The 14,566-nt window shown below is 34.8% G+C and overlaps 1 protein-coding gene across 3 annotated transcripts in view; it reads right to left on the bottom strand.

The window, feature by feature from the left end:
* Positions 1 to 308: 308 nt before the first annotated feature.
* Positions 309 to 14,566, bottom strand: part of ZNF644 (zinc finger protein 644) — a 49,814-nt gene continuing 35,556 nt past the window's right edge. For all 3 annotated transcript variants that reach the window (XM_025173205.2, XM_088128539.1, XM_088128541.1), the window contains 2 exons: positions 3,412 to 3,514; positions 309 to 1,622 (listed from right to left, as the gene is read on the bottom strand). In XM_025173205.2, the coding sequence (XP_025028973.1) occupies positions 1,430 to 1,622; positions 3,412 to 3,514 (296 nt within the window). In that variant the 3' untranslated portion in view covers positions 309 to 1,429. The remainder of the gene's footprint in view (positions 1,623 to 3,411; positions 3,515 to 14,566) is intronic.

The raw sequence follows: 14,566 nt of genomic DNA, 5'->3' as shown, positions 1-14,566 counted from the left end.
TATTTAGAGAGATATAGTCTTGGTAAGGAGATATACCATGAGGAAAGCAATTTCACTGGCTGTGAGGTATGTATATTCTCCACCAAAATACTCCTCACATCTCAACTGCTTTTATAATTTTATTTACACGCAAAACAATATCAATGCATTTCCTTGGCTTAACTACAGTATTAATCACCCTACATGAATAAAATGAAACATTACTTGCATTACAGAACCAGTTTTCAAAGAGGAATTTGCTTATCTGCTGAAAAGTGACATTTTTGTCAACAGCCAATAGTAATTTTGATCAAGACACTTGCACCATATTTTCTATCCTCACAGCACATTTATTTTAATAATTCTGTAAATAGGTCCTTAGCATGAGCATAGTGTTACAGTTTTCATACATATAATTACATCCAAAACAAATTCTAAAATTCAAATTGTAAACATTCTCTTCATATGTGGAAACTTTTCTATTTGTGTTCAATGATGTTATGCTTTATTTAAAAACAACTGCAAAAAGGCCAGCTTAGCCTAAGCCATGTAGTGAGCAATGCTTCTTAGTACATTTCTACAGTATTAAATAAAAGGCAGCAAAATGACTTGTATAAGCAACATACCTTCAAGCAAAGCATAAAGAAATAATGTCATTAGCATGTTCTACAATAAAGAAAACCATGAGTATGTGATGCTACAAATGGAAAGGGTAAATACCATTACTGCTGACAAAGTTGGAGGTAGCATGGATGCACCATTTTATTGTCAGTGAGAAATGCAAGTGAAGTAAAGAATCTTTCCTTACCACAAATAGTTTCCAGTATTATATACATAGGTTTTAGAAATTTGTTTAACAAGTTTCCCTCCACTTTTAGTAAAAAAGTCTTGTGTGATTAAAAAACACATACACAGCTAAATAGTACTAATTGCCCTATTTGAATGGAACAGTCTCCTGAACTATGAAGTACATGATATTTAATGCCCTAAATTTAATAAATTGCATTAGCATTTCTTGGTATTGTACAAAACACTACATACATACAAACAAAATAAAATATTTTACTAAGCAAGTTTTTTTTTTAAACAAAGCATTGATTCTGGTAACACTGTAAAGAATGCTTTCATTTCATAAAACTTATCTTAAGATCCCATGTGCAACAATTTAAAAACATCTGCTTACGTGTGATGGGTTTGTATCAATAGTGAACACAGTAATTGACCCAAAAACATAGTAAACTTTAAAAATACATCTTCCACCCTATATAAAATATAAAGACTACTTACGGTAACTGTTTTAAGTACTCAATTGTTTGGATGTTAACTGTCATTCTCCTCCCCCCCTCCCATTTTCCGGCTTCAAATTTTATAAACAGATAATTTAACTTTAAAAAAACTAACAAAAGGATTTCAAATGTACATCCAATGCAATATGAAGTGTTTCCATATTCTATGAAGCTGCTTCAGCCATCAGGAAAGAAAATGAAGTTTCAGTAATTGAGGCAGGTTTTTTAAGCAGTGATGTCACTTCCACCATGCCAGCCCCAGTCCGAGGAAGATTTGCGTTGACAATGTGGCGTTGCAGGTGCTTTATCCAATCTTCTTGAACAGACAAGGGTCCTCGAAATACTAGACCACAAAACCTACATAGTTTTTAAATGATCCAAACAAAGTACATTAATGTTTTTAAGCAACTCTGTATCCAGTATAGTGATTTCACAAAATAACAAAAGGAAAGCTTGTCTTAGCATACAGATTGTCCAAATATGGCTTTTGTGTATGTTAATACAATCAGTTTTTATTTCAAATTCAAACTGTTCTTGATGCATAAACAAATTGCTACAATTTTATACCCCAATTTTATCTTTGTACATAATTCATGGTTAATGGATCATTATCAGCGATAAGCTTTCTTCCCTAAAAAATTCATCTTTGGATATATCAAAAACATGATAAATCTAGATAAATTTTGAGACAAGGTAGAAATATTCATGAGTAAGGGTTTTGGCATACTGGAGTATGGGTGCATTAAAATGTCTAAGGTGCAGTTCTACCTATGAAAATGATTTTCCTTAAGATCTAAGAAAAATATCTCACTCAACAGGATACTGGTTATTTCTACTAACCAGCTAGAAAATAACCAGCGTACAAAGTTAAACCGCATTTAGTGCAATATAGTACCTTCTTGACCACCTAATCTCTCTCTCTAACTGATAAATCACTTTATCAGGGTAATACTATAAATTTCATTCATTCATTCATTCATTCATTCATTCATTCGATTTATATGGCTGCCCATCTTAACAAAAGCAATTCTTGGGTGGCCATTGCAATGTAAAAATTCCATATACAGAATAAACGATAATATAAAAAAGTATAATAGCAACCAAGGACAAAAACTAATCTAACAAGAATTAACAGCACTTCATGGGCTCAAATAACTTCCCCACCCTTATGCCTGGGAAAACATTCTGGTCATTAAAGCTTTCCAAAAAGCCAACAGGATCAGGGCCAACCGAAACTTTGGGGGGGGGGGTTCAAAGGACAGACACTGTGACAGAAAAGACCCATTTCCTGGGTCCTGTCAGAAATTCTTGTTCTCCCAAGGAGAAAGTCATGTGAGAGCCCAGTATACATACCTGTTCTCATTGAGACTGAAACAAATAAACAGCCTTTAAAAGTGCATCTTTTAAGAGAAACTAAAGGGTTTATCCTATGTATCAACAAGCCATTCACTGTTGATGGAAGAGAAAGTGAGCAATAGAATGCAACAACCTGAGATATTATAGAATAAAACTGCAATGCTCCCTAAAGTATGCTAGACTCAGAACTAGGACTTTATGTAGTTAATAACTAGTACCATGAATTGGATTTAGAAATTAACGAATCAGCGGGTTTGTTGGAAAGTTCTGTTTTGACATGAAGAGATAGACTAAAACACTTTGCAGTAGCACAGAGTTCAAAATATACCGCTACTGCTTTCACCTAGTACAATAACAGTACTGCTCCACCCAGTAAAGTTAAATAATAGTGCAGAAATCTTGTACAAAATTACCAAAATCTTGGAAGACTCTGGCAGGGATGATGATGCTTAACTACTGCACTTGTTCACAGCATTATTAGTTCTTCATGTCCTCTTTTGTTCTCATCAAATATTAACTGAAACTTGCCAAAACTTCAAGTTTGCTGGTTTTGCGCAATCATGAGTTTTCAATGACATATCTATATCTTAAACCATGGGGCAATATGCCATAGACTCAAAAAGTATTCCAGTCTTCTTCTGTTTAGGTTAAATCTGTATTATTAAAATACTGGCAGTCATTTAGTTAATATTCTTATTCATCTCAAGCAGATACACAGAATATAAATCTACTCAAATAAAAACTCTAATAAACTATTATTCTAATTAACTCATTATATGTCTATATATACCTGCACCGGAGTATGTAAACTTCATCAGCACCATGAGGTAATGGTAGAATTTTTTTCTTGCTTCCAGATCTTGATCTTGATTTTTTTTGCTTACAATCTATGGCTATTGAGAGAAAAGAAGTCCATATATAGATATAAGTATATATACTGCTCTTGACAAATCTTTTGCCCCTGAAAATACATTTAAGATTTTTTGTACTTTCTTGTACGTCACTTTACAAAGGTTTAGAAAATATGCATGTTCCAGTTTTTTATAAGATTGCAGTATGTTTTCTAGCTTCATGCACAACTAAATTTATGGTTGAACTTGCTATTAAAGTTTCATTTCTCAACATACATAATTCTAAAAACCACTCATACTTTTAAGCTATTATAATTGATCACACAAACATCATGCTTTGCTTGTGAATAGGGTAAATCCAAAATGTTATTTACTGTATTTGAAATGTTAAGATAATTTGTTCTCAGCATGCAATCATAATGCAAAAGGATCAATGATTAAATGCAAAGTATGTTTTGACAAACTTCATAGCTAGAATTTTTGTATATATTAGTTTGAAGTGTTTTCTGTTCTTTATGCTAAAAGGAGTCTCATATATTGGCTATAGTTTAAAAACTTGGAAGTGGTTGAAGACTATCAGCCAGCATCTATAGTCACTGCTGAATATTTCTTAAATTAGGTATACCAGAATAGTGCAGATTATTGCTACATATCAAGGAGGGAAGAAGAAAAAGAAGAGGAAAAGAGAAGAACCCACAGGAAATTCTGGTTTGGCAAAAACATACTGTTAGCTACATACTGTATTTAAATATCAGATGCATAACGCTTAGATCTCTTTCTCTCCAAATAACTTGCCTGTTCTCTCCCCTCTTTCTTTTTTCCTCATCTCCAACCCCACCCCAGAGTGTCACAATCTAAAATGCTGTAAACAAAGCAAGAATACTACTTGCTAATTCCTAAATAAAAGTGCAAACCTTCAGGAAAATGTCAACAGGTACAATAAATGATCTCAACACAAGACGGCATGATTTTTCTGCCAAAGCACTTACAAAAATCTGCGAGCAGAATCATTTGCAATTTCTAACTGACTGCTACTACAGTCTAACTTTCAGGCACCTTGTCAGATGAGTAGAAATGATAGAATCAAGTGTATCAAAAATACCTGAAAATCTTAAGGACAAGCATCTCCCATGACTCAAACTTAAGAAAAAAAGGAAAAGAAATGTACATCTTGTGAATGCTGTCTGCTGGTATCATAGTAAGGCTTTTCTATTACCTTCTAGGTTATTGAAAAGAATAAAATATTAAAAAGCAGAAATGTACTGGGCTGTGTACAGGTATAATATTGAACATGAACATGCAGATTCTCTGTTCAGAATGAAATACGGACTATATTGGTTTCTAAGAACCTCATACCATGTATGCAAATTGTATTTCTGGACATTACTAAAAAGGCAGACATTGACAAAAAACTAAAGAAACAGAATTATATGTATATTTTGTCTCAGGGATGACAATGGTAGAACACTAAAACTAGGCTAAAGTATCACTTAAAATGCTATTTGAAAAACAGAGGCAAGTATAGAGGGAAATTCCACTACTGTGAACTGATTTATTCCTTACCTTTTCTTAAACTTGATTTCCCAAGATAGCCAGCTTCCAAAGCAAATTTTCCACCCTGCTTCCCAACTCTCACCAAATGATTAGATTTCTGCCAAAGCAAATGCTCTAGAGATTTAAGATTACGCTAGTTATCTGTTCTAATGCTAGCTTCTCTTACACAGATTACTGAGAGCTAAAATAGTTCTGGGACTCTGATGTGAAACATTCTCCTGAAGGCAAAAAGCAAATGGTTACACAGGCTTCCACAGGGCATGGAAGAAAGAGAACCATGAACCCTAACAATTCCCAACACTTGGTCTATGCAGGGCTCAAACACAAAACACTAGAACCTGATCTCAAATTCACATGATCAAGTAGTATTGCCATCTGATAAATGCAGCAAAGCTTATAAATATGAACCTAATCAATTGTGTTTACAAAACAAAGATCAATGCTGGCTGGCATATCTTTCATATCACAGGCCACTCAGCTGTCTTATATTCTCTGTTGCAGTGCCTGCCCTCTGGAACAAGACTCCCTTGAGATCCAGATGACCCCCACTCTGCTGTTGTCTAGAAGAGCCATGAAGACCTGGCTCTTTATCCAGGCCTTTGGCAAGGGAAAGTGAGACCCCTCACTTCATCGCGCTTGCAGAGTTGTTGAGAGACAGGCAGCATACCGGTTTAATAAATTATTATTATTCTTTTCACCCGGTGAATGGAATTATCAACAATTATTCTGCTCAAATTTTACCAACACAAATTATGTAAGATAAACAAGAAGAAGAAATCAGTATAATAGATATTCCTTGAAGAATGTAAATATTTGAAAAATAGGCTGAAACATCATTATACAATCTCTGATTTTGAAAATTAGTTTAGAAAAGCAAACATCATGGGAACTGAATATAGCCATTTTGCAGTAACCAGGACTTCATGTGATCTTTGCTGGGATTCTGCTATTGGAAGTGAATTCCTTTCCGCCACTAAAAAGGTATATTCTGTATGACTTTGAATTTGTTAATTCATGAAATATCTTAAAATTATCTCCAGTTTTGTTAATATAAAAACTGCTACATTGATTTCTACTTTGTTTCTCACTTGTATAGTGAGAAGATTCCTCATTTTTTAAAATCTGGATTTAAATGACACAACCTGATAATGAAATCTAAGAAATTTGAAAGCATGAAGCCTTGATAACATTTCAGTTGATTTAATACAGATATTTCCTTTGTGGATTATAGGATTTTTTTTCCCTTAAGGCCAACACAACCTTTTTCCTTCATATATTTTCATGAAATATGTGAAGATACATACAATTTTCTTCAGTAAAAAAAGTATAGAAGAGATTTCTGTGCCAGAATAAAGACGCTTCCATCTAAGGATTATTTAGTTACACCAAGGCAATTCTGGTTAAGAACTTATATTAATATCTTTTAAACATAATCATCATCAAATCTGCAAGGCTACCAAACCCCATGTCTCTGAACAGTGTACAATATTAAAAATAGATGAAAACAAGCATGTGACAAAGAAAAAATGATGAACATCCAGCAAAGAACAAAACAAACACCTTCTCTCACATAATAACATGTCACAGGGGGCCCACCAACCAACCTAGCCCAAAGCAAAAACAGGTTTTAAATGAGGTCAATTAGGGGAAATATAAATCTCTGGTGGACACAGTTCCAGAGGGTAGGCACTGCAACAGCCACTTCCTGGGTCCCATCAGATAACAGAGTTTAACTGACAGAACCCAAAGCATGGCAATTCTGTCATATCTAATAGGATGGGCAGATGCTACAGAAGACAGGTGGTCCCTCATATAGCCAGATCCTGTGCCACCAAAGGTCTTGTAGGTGATAATCAGCACCTTGAATTGTACCTGAAAACCTACTGGTAGTCAATGCAGCTCCCAGAACAAAGGTGTTACATGGGCATACCATGGCATGCACATAACTATCCATGCTGTCACATTCTGGGCCAGCTACAATTAAATATGTTTTACTTTCACGTAATTGATTGCTAAAGATAATGATTTCTTGAATCAAGTTCAACCCCTAGTGATCACACACAGATATATCCATAAGGAGATTTTTCAGCAACTGTACTGTAGAGGTTTCTCAGTGCCTTCTTCTGGGATGTATTTTTGACTTTCCAGTTTAGTAGCCCCAATCCAAATCTGATCCTCTTTAGCTTTTAAAATCAGCCAAGGACAGATAGGCGCTGCCATCTATTGTAGACAATTAGCAGCTACAATAAACATAAATATATTTTACATTAGAATGATAACAGAAAAGAATTCTACCAACAAATACAGGTGATGCTACAGTATCTACTGTTCAGTACAAATTATGCCTTATAAGGGGTTGAAGCAGAGCAACTAAGCTTACATCTTACTGAATTTTTTTTTAATTAAAAGTACAGTGGTACCTTGGGTCACGAACGCTTCTGTTCACGAGCAATTCAGGTCACGAACAGCACCGCTCGCAAAATTTTGCTTCCATTCGCGAACTCCGCATCAGGTGATGAACAGGATCCATGGCCATTTTCCCTGCTGTGACACGTGGTTGTGGCTTCCTGTAGGGAGGGGGACTCTTCCTCCAAACAATAACCGCCTCCCCACCCGCCTTCCTGTCCTCCACGCCTCAAGCAAGGTTAGCGTTCTCTCTCTTCATAGTGTACTGTACTGTGCTTTGTGTCATATTTTTGTGGTTTAAAAAAAAAATACATATGGTTCAGAACGGATTAACCGTATTTACATTGAACCTTATGGGAAAATTTGATTCGGGTCGTGACCAGAGTCGCGGAACGAATTAAGTTCGTGACCCGAGGTACCACTGTACTGGCTTGACTATTTGTAATGATAATTTGACCATTTCCTGATTTGGATCTCCCCTCACATCTACTCTTGTTTTGAAATAAAAGGGTTTTTTTTTTATATTTGAACTTGCAAAGAACATAAGCAAAGCCCATTTTCCCATTAGGGCTAATGTCTACACTTCACCTTTTTCTTTTTGCATCCTATGTTCTTGCTGGGTAGGACTAGCATGAACAGGTTTGTGATGCAAAGTGAGTGAAGCTAAGAGGAAAAATTAAACACATTTTTTGTAGGCATAGTTGTAATGGAATCAACATTTTTAAAATTAGAAACCTTTTATATAATTACTCATGGAATACCTGATCTGTCTTCAGAGCTGTACAAGCTGGAATATCATAAAACTTTAATGAAGACTTTAGGTCTCTTCAAAAGATACTCCCAAATTGTCGTGTTTAAAATGACAGAAGGGAAAAATAATGAGAACCATGCAACCATATTAATTAGTTAGTTGCATTTAATTTTAAAATACATTAAACCAATTTTTGCTATTGTTCTGACCCCATTTATTTTTTGAGAGTGGCCCCCAGCATTCTACTTAAAGATGACCAACAGCCCCAAAAATAGTTCAATGTATTATGCTATGTATGTTTTTCTTATTATGAACTGCCTGGAATCATACAAGGTAGACCATACAGTCATGTAAAAAAATGAGTATACCCCATTTAAATTTTTGACTTCTTCAATGTATTTCAATGTACAGATATTTTATTTTCATTTCAACAGTATTAATACAGGGGATATAACAAATATCATACACTATTTACATTTTGTAGCCAATTGCATAAATACACATAAATGCAAATTTTGCATGTGGAAAAAGTAAGTACACCCCTACATTTATCACTACTGCAAATACCTAAAATTAGAATCAGGTGCACCAGATCAGGTGCAAATGATTAGAACATGGTTAGAGAGGATCTGGGAGGAACCTGTCTTATTTAAACCTCAGACATTTAGTTTGATTTGCTCTTTGTTGTTGAAGTGTGTGGTATCCCCATGCCTAGATGAAAAAAGCTCTCTGAGGTCTTCAGATAGAAGGTTATAGATGCCCCTGAGTCTGGAAGGGATTTAAAAAGATTGCCAACAACTGGACATCAATCATTTCACTGTCAGCAAGATCATCTACAGGTGGAGAAGATTTCTGACAACTGCCAGCTTGCCCAGGAGAGGTCATCCCAGCAAGTTCAGCCTGAGAGCAGAATGCAAGATGCTGAAAGAAGTCTCTAAGAACCCCAGAATTTCATCATGTGACCTACAGGTAGCTCTTGCCACTATTAAGGTTGAAGTGCATGAGTCTACCATTAGAAAGAAGATCTACATGGGAGGTGTGCCAGGAGGAAAACTTTGCTGTCCAGAAAGAACATCAGGGCAAGACTAATGTTTGCTCATGAATACCTAGGCAAAGACCAAGAGTTTTGGAACAATGTGCTCTGGACAGACAAGACAAAGATAGAGTTATTTGGCCACAGTAACAGAAGACATGTTTGATGAAAATTAAAGACAGCATTTCACCAGAAGAACCAGATACCAACTGTAAAGCATGGTGATAGAAATGTGATGGTTTGGGGCTGCTTTGCTGCATCAGGGCCTGGGCAGCTCACCATCACAGAATCCATTATGAATTCTTCATTGTACCAGAGTGTTCTTGAGTATAAGGTGAGACCATCTGTTATAAGACTGAAAGCTCAACCACCTGGAAAAAAAAAATAATTGGAATAGATTCTGGAATGGCCAAGCCCAAGTTCAAATCTAAATCCCATCAAGATGCTGTGGAGTTATTTGAAATGGGGTGCACATGCAAGAAAGTCTCAAACATTGCACAACTGAAAAATACTTGTATGGAGGAATGGGGAAAAAAATCCTCCCAGTCAATGTCAAGAGACTGGTAGACAGTTATAAGAAATGCCTGCTTGAGGTTATTTCTGCCAAAGGGGATAATACCAGGTATTAGAGCCAAGTGTGTACTTACTTTTTCCACAAAAGGAAATGGCATGTCTGTTTAATTTTTTGTTGAATAAATGGTTGCAAAGTCAATTTTTCATAGGTTTTTTTTTGTTCAATTATATCACCTTTATCTTTATATACTGTTTGAATGAAGATAAAATACTGGTATGTCCCCCTATGTTAAAAAAGAAAAAAAAAGATGGGGTGTACTTACTTTTTCATATGACTGTATGTAAAAATAATTTTTAAAATCTTATGCACCCTCTTTCAATGAAGTTACATGTATAGACTTAATACACAAAACAAAGGCAGTGCACATGTTCACAGTGTAACTGCATAACATATATTTAAATAAATGTAAGTGCAAATGATTCAGGGAGATAGGATAACAATGGGCTGAGTCAAGGTTGACTCCTGGTGACCATATTCATGCAGTTTTCTTGGCAGCATTACATTAATGTCTTCTGGAATGTTTTGAAATTTCCAGTCTAGCCAACAGAACTGGAATTCCCAGTTGTTTCAACTAGAAGCATACATTTTCATTTATTACAAATGTTCATACTTGAAGTTTTATTCAGTTTAAAGTGTTTCTACCCTTGATTATTTTGGGATGCAAAGAACAACGCAATGAAGGTGATACTACAGCATTTGCTTAGGGCTCAGTGTATCTTTTTACCATTTATAAGCTCTTACTTATTCTGAGCTCAGTCAAAAATATCCATTGCTACCAAGATCCAACTTCATTTTCCCAACTAAGTCAATAGGATTCAATAATCTGTATTTTACTGAAATACTTTTATCTGTATTGTGCACAATTTCTGTTGAAAAATATCACCAGCTCAGCTAAGATATGTGATTCAGCAAAACCTATTAAACCAGGACAAGACACCATCTCTGAAAATCATTTTATATTTGGCGCTCAAGTCAATATTACTATCAACTATTGGCATCAATAAAGGCTGTGACTTCCTTGAAAATAGATGCTGTCATGCCTTGCTGATTTTGTAAAATCCTTTGCTTAGATTATACAGAACTATTATAAAGTTTTCAAGTATAACCAATGCTACGGTATTACCAAATATAAGTTTTGGGTCTTCCACCAGTGTCAGAAATATAGCTGTGACCTCTGGAAATATATTTTGCGACTAAGACTGATTATTGGGATGAGGTTCAAGTAGGTGCAGGAGGAGAAGGAAATAAGGTATTTTCCTATCACAATCTGAATCTGAATCTAAACCCTATTATCATACACATTATTTGGAATGTGTTTGATTATTTTAACAACAGGACTAGAGCTAGATAGATAGAAAATTAGAAAAATGAAATTTAATCTTTCAACTAATTCAATGTTTACTTCCAAAAATTAAAGTCCTTTTTCTAACTATTCTAAGGAAAAGTGCTTCCTTGCCACAATGACTACTGTACAGAGTATTTTATTAGTCACCTATGAAATACTGGATTAATTAAGTGAAAAATGCATTTTCTTACATCTTGGACAAAAATTAGTTTCAGTGATGATATAATGAAACAGTTACAAGGAGACATGCACACTCAGCTATAGGAAGTCTAAAAATATATAAAACTTTCTGATTTCCCAGATAAATATTCAATATGGGAAGTAATTGTGCCCATCATGGAATGTTCTGAACAGAATATTTCTGAACAGGATATTCTGGAAGTATCCTGATCTTGAAACAGGCCATCCAAGCTTGGAAACTTCCAGAATCCTCAGAATGGCTTATTTCAAAATCAGAATAGCCAAAATGACAGAACATTTGGCCACATCTAATGGGCAAAGCAAGTCAAGCTCTTACTGGAACACTCTGACAATCCCTAAATTTTTACCCGAGGGCAAAAATAGGAAAGCTGGTTTAAATGCTGTAAGTATTTGAGGCCTGGGAAACCTTGGAATCCAACAGGTCCTCACTTCTGCCTGGGCTACCACCTGCCACATCTTGTTTTGGAGCTGTCTGTGGTCAGATGTTCCAGATCTTGGAAACACTCTGGAGGCTGGTGGAATGCCAGAAAGAAAAAAACAAAGCTAATTGTTAAAGGTCAGAGACCTCTCCAACAATGACAGGTAAAATTCAATCAATCCTATGACTCCTGGAATCATAAGGCCAAGAACCACACCCTAAAACTATGCAATTGCACTGACAATAGATAATGTATTTACAAAATGGTTGTGCTCATAATTGCTGGAAGTAAACACTGCCTTCTAACACTTTAAATGTTGCATTATTTTTATATTAATAAATGAAATAATGTTATATTTATTCTACATAAATGGCATTAACTGATATCAAAGAATATCCCTCTGTACTTATACTTAATATACTTCAATTCTAGCTTACAGTACTTCAGAATTATCAGAATCCTTACATATAATCTTCAGCAAAACTTTAGTGATTCACTAAATAAACAATGCATATTGTGCTCCTATATAATATTGGGGATATGTAGTATAGATGTAATCATCCTACACCAATGATGATAAAGAGAATCTGGGAAAAGTGCAAAGCGTCATTAAAGTTATCCTGGGATGAATAACATTTTCCAAAGAAGATCAGGTTTTGAGATAGATTATGGCATGTTAGTGTTAGAAATACCACCTATGATGCAATAAAAAGAATATATTTGACACAGAGTGCTCTAAAATCTACCAAACTTTTGCGGAATCATTGTTATTTTGGAACTGAACACTCTGCTGAGCATATATTCAAGCATAAAATAGAAGTGTAAGATATTTTGATCTTATGAATAGTTCTGATGAAATAGAACATGGTATCATCTGAGTATTTAGTGTCTGTGATTAATTGCTAGCTATTGGTCTGTAGTAGTAAATCATAATAAAATAAGTATAACTGTACTGTATTTCATTCAAAAATCTCCCCCCCCTCCTTTTAAAGAAATAGAGGTTTGATCAAGTTCCTCAGTGGGTCAGAAGTTCCTTTTTAGCCTTTTTATTTATATTAAGTTCAAATTTCATTTTAAAAAGAGTAACTTATTTCACTTGAAATTTATTAGAGCTGATTTTTTCTTTAAAAAATTTCTAATACTGAGTTTTATTGAGCATAAATTAAGATAATCAGGGTACTCATTCATTTAGTCCCAGATTGAAATAAGCAAAATAATCAACAATTTTCAATTCTGCTAGTTCTCTCAACATCAAACTAGCAAAAGCAATGTTATTGTGACTGGAGAAGCCAAGTCTCTAAGCAGCTGGCCAGGGACAGTACAATGTTTGAGGCTGACACTGACAACCCCTATTTTAAAAGCTCATTCAACTGTAGCATCTCTATCTGCCACCGGTCTACTGCCCATTAAGAAAAAAGGGGTATACTGATATTCTTAACAAGCCACAAAATAAACAGACAGCAAAAAAACCCAGTGTCTTGCCAGAAGCAATTGTAGCCCTGGGAAGACATTCCATTCAGCATCAATGACTTTGATAGTTGATAGCTCTTCTTCTGCTGAAACACAATACAAAAAGCTCCTATAGCAACTGTCAAACATAAAATAAAGGTCATTTATGCATACAAATATTTAACTGGGGCACAAAGTAACAAAATGCTCAAAGGAATTTATGGCCATGGTATTTTCTTTAAAAATGTGCAAGGAATCCAAAAAGTAGTACAGAAAGTAATTATATAATATACAAACCAGTAAAACCTTTGATGCCAAAGGCATTATATTTTCGTCACAATCATTTTAATAATTTGTCATTTCTTAAATTGCAACTGAACTTTAAAAACTGCAGATAACATTGAAAGTATAAAATAGTCTCAAAATACACTGATGCCATTATACTGCTTCAAATCTGCACAGAAAAACATAATACAGTCGTTTTCTTCACCTATATTACCTATGCTAAAACTCCAGCACAGAGGCTAAGGTATTTCCGCTTCCTGTACAGAGTTAGAAAAAAATAAAGTTTTGAATTAGTAGAAATTAAACCATACTGTAAAAATCTGTTACCATCTTCTATTGGTAGATAAACTGTAAGACGGGTAGGAAACCCATCTACTACCCTTTCTAATGATATTGTGGCACTAACCTCCTATCAACACGTGCCAATGCTGGTTAGATTGAAATCTAACATACTTTGGAAAGCCCAGGTTCTTCATTCCTGTTTTACAAAATGTCAACACAAATTTTAATTTAGATGGGTATTTATTATGGATATGCAAACTGTAGGCAATTTGCTTCAATGAGATGCTTTAGCTCATGGAAATGTACCTCTCTCCTTAACAGAGGTTTCTGCATATTGCTGTATAGAAGCTAGTTACCAGCTGCTTTGCCCTGCTATAGAAAGGGCTCTTTGCTCAAGTATCTAGTGAAATAAAACCCCTCCAAAGACCTGCATAACACTGATCTTTACATCCTACTCTTTGATGCTACCATCAGTGTTCAAAATCGGCCAATTATTAATGATTCAGTAATTTATTTCTGTATCACTTTACATAAACAAGTAATACATTTAAATAGTTTACATAAACTATATGCATTAAAAGATGGAGAAAAGAAAGAAAAATAAAGAAAAGCAATCCTATTCATCCATATGTAGTGCTCATCCTTGATAAGATCATTCTGAGTTTCCAGAGGGAAAATTAACTCTAGGAGCTCTCTAAAACGATGTACATATTCTTGCCAAAGTTAAACCCCATTTAAAATACACAGAAACCCTAGTTCTCATAATCAAGAAGTCACCTATGTGTGTTTCCATAC

This window comes from Python bivittatus, unplaced genomic scaffold, assembly GCF_059951505.1.
Source record: "Python bivittatus isolate LINGU-HERP-01145 unplaced genomic scaffold, Pbiv_v1 ctg000700_np1212, whole genome shotgun sequence".
Lineage (NCBI taxonomy): Eukaryota > Metazoa > Chordata > Lepidosauria > Squamata > Pythonidae > Python > Python bivittatus.
This window is presented reverse-complemented; position numbering and strand designations above follow the sequence as displayed.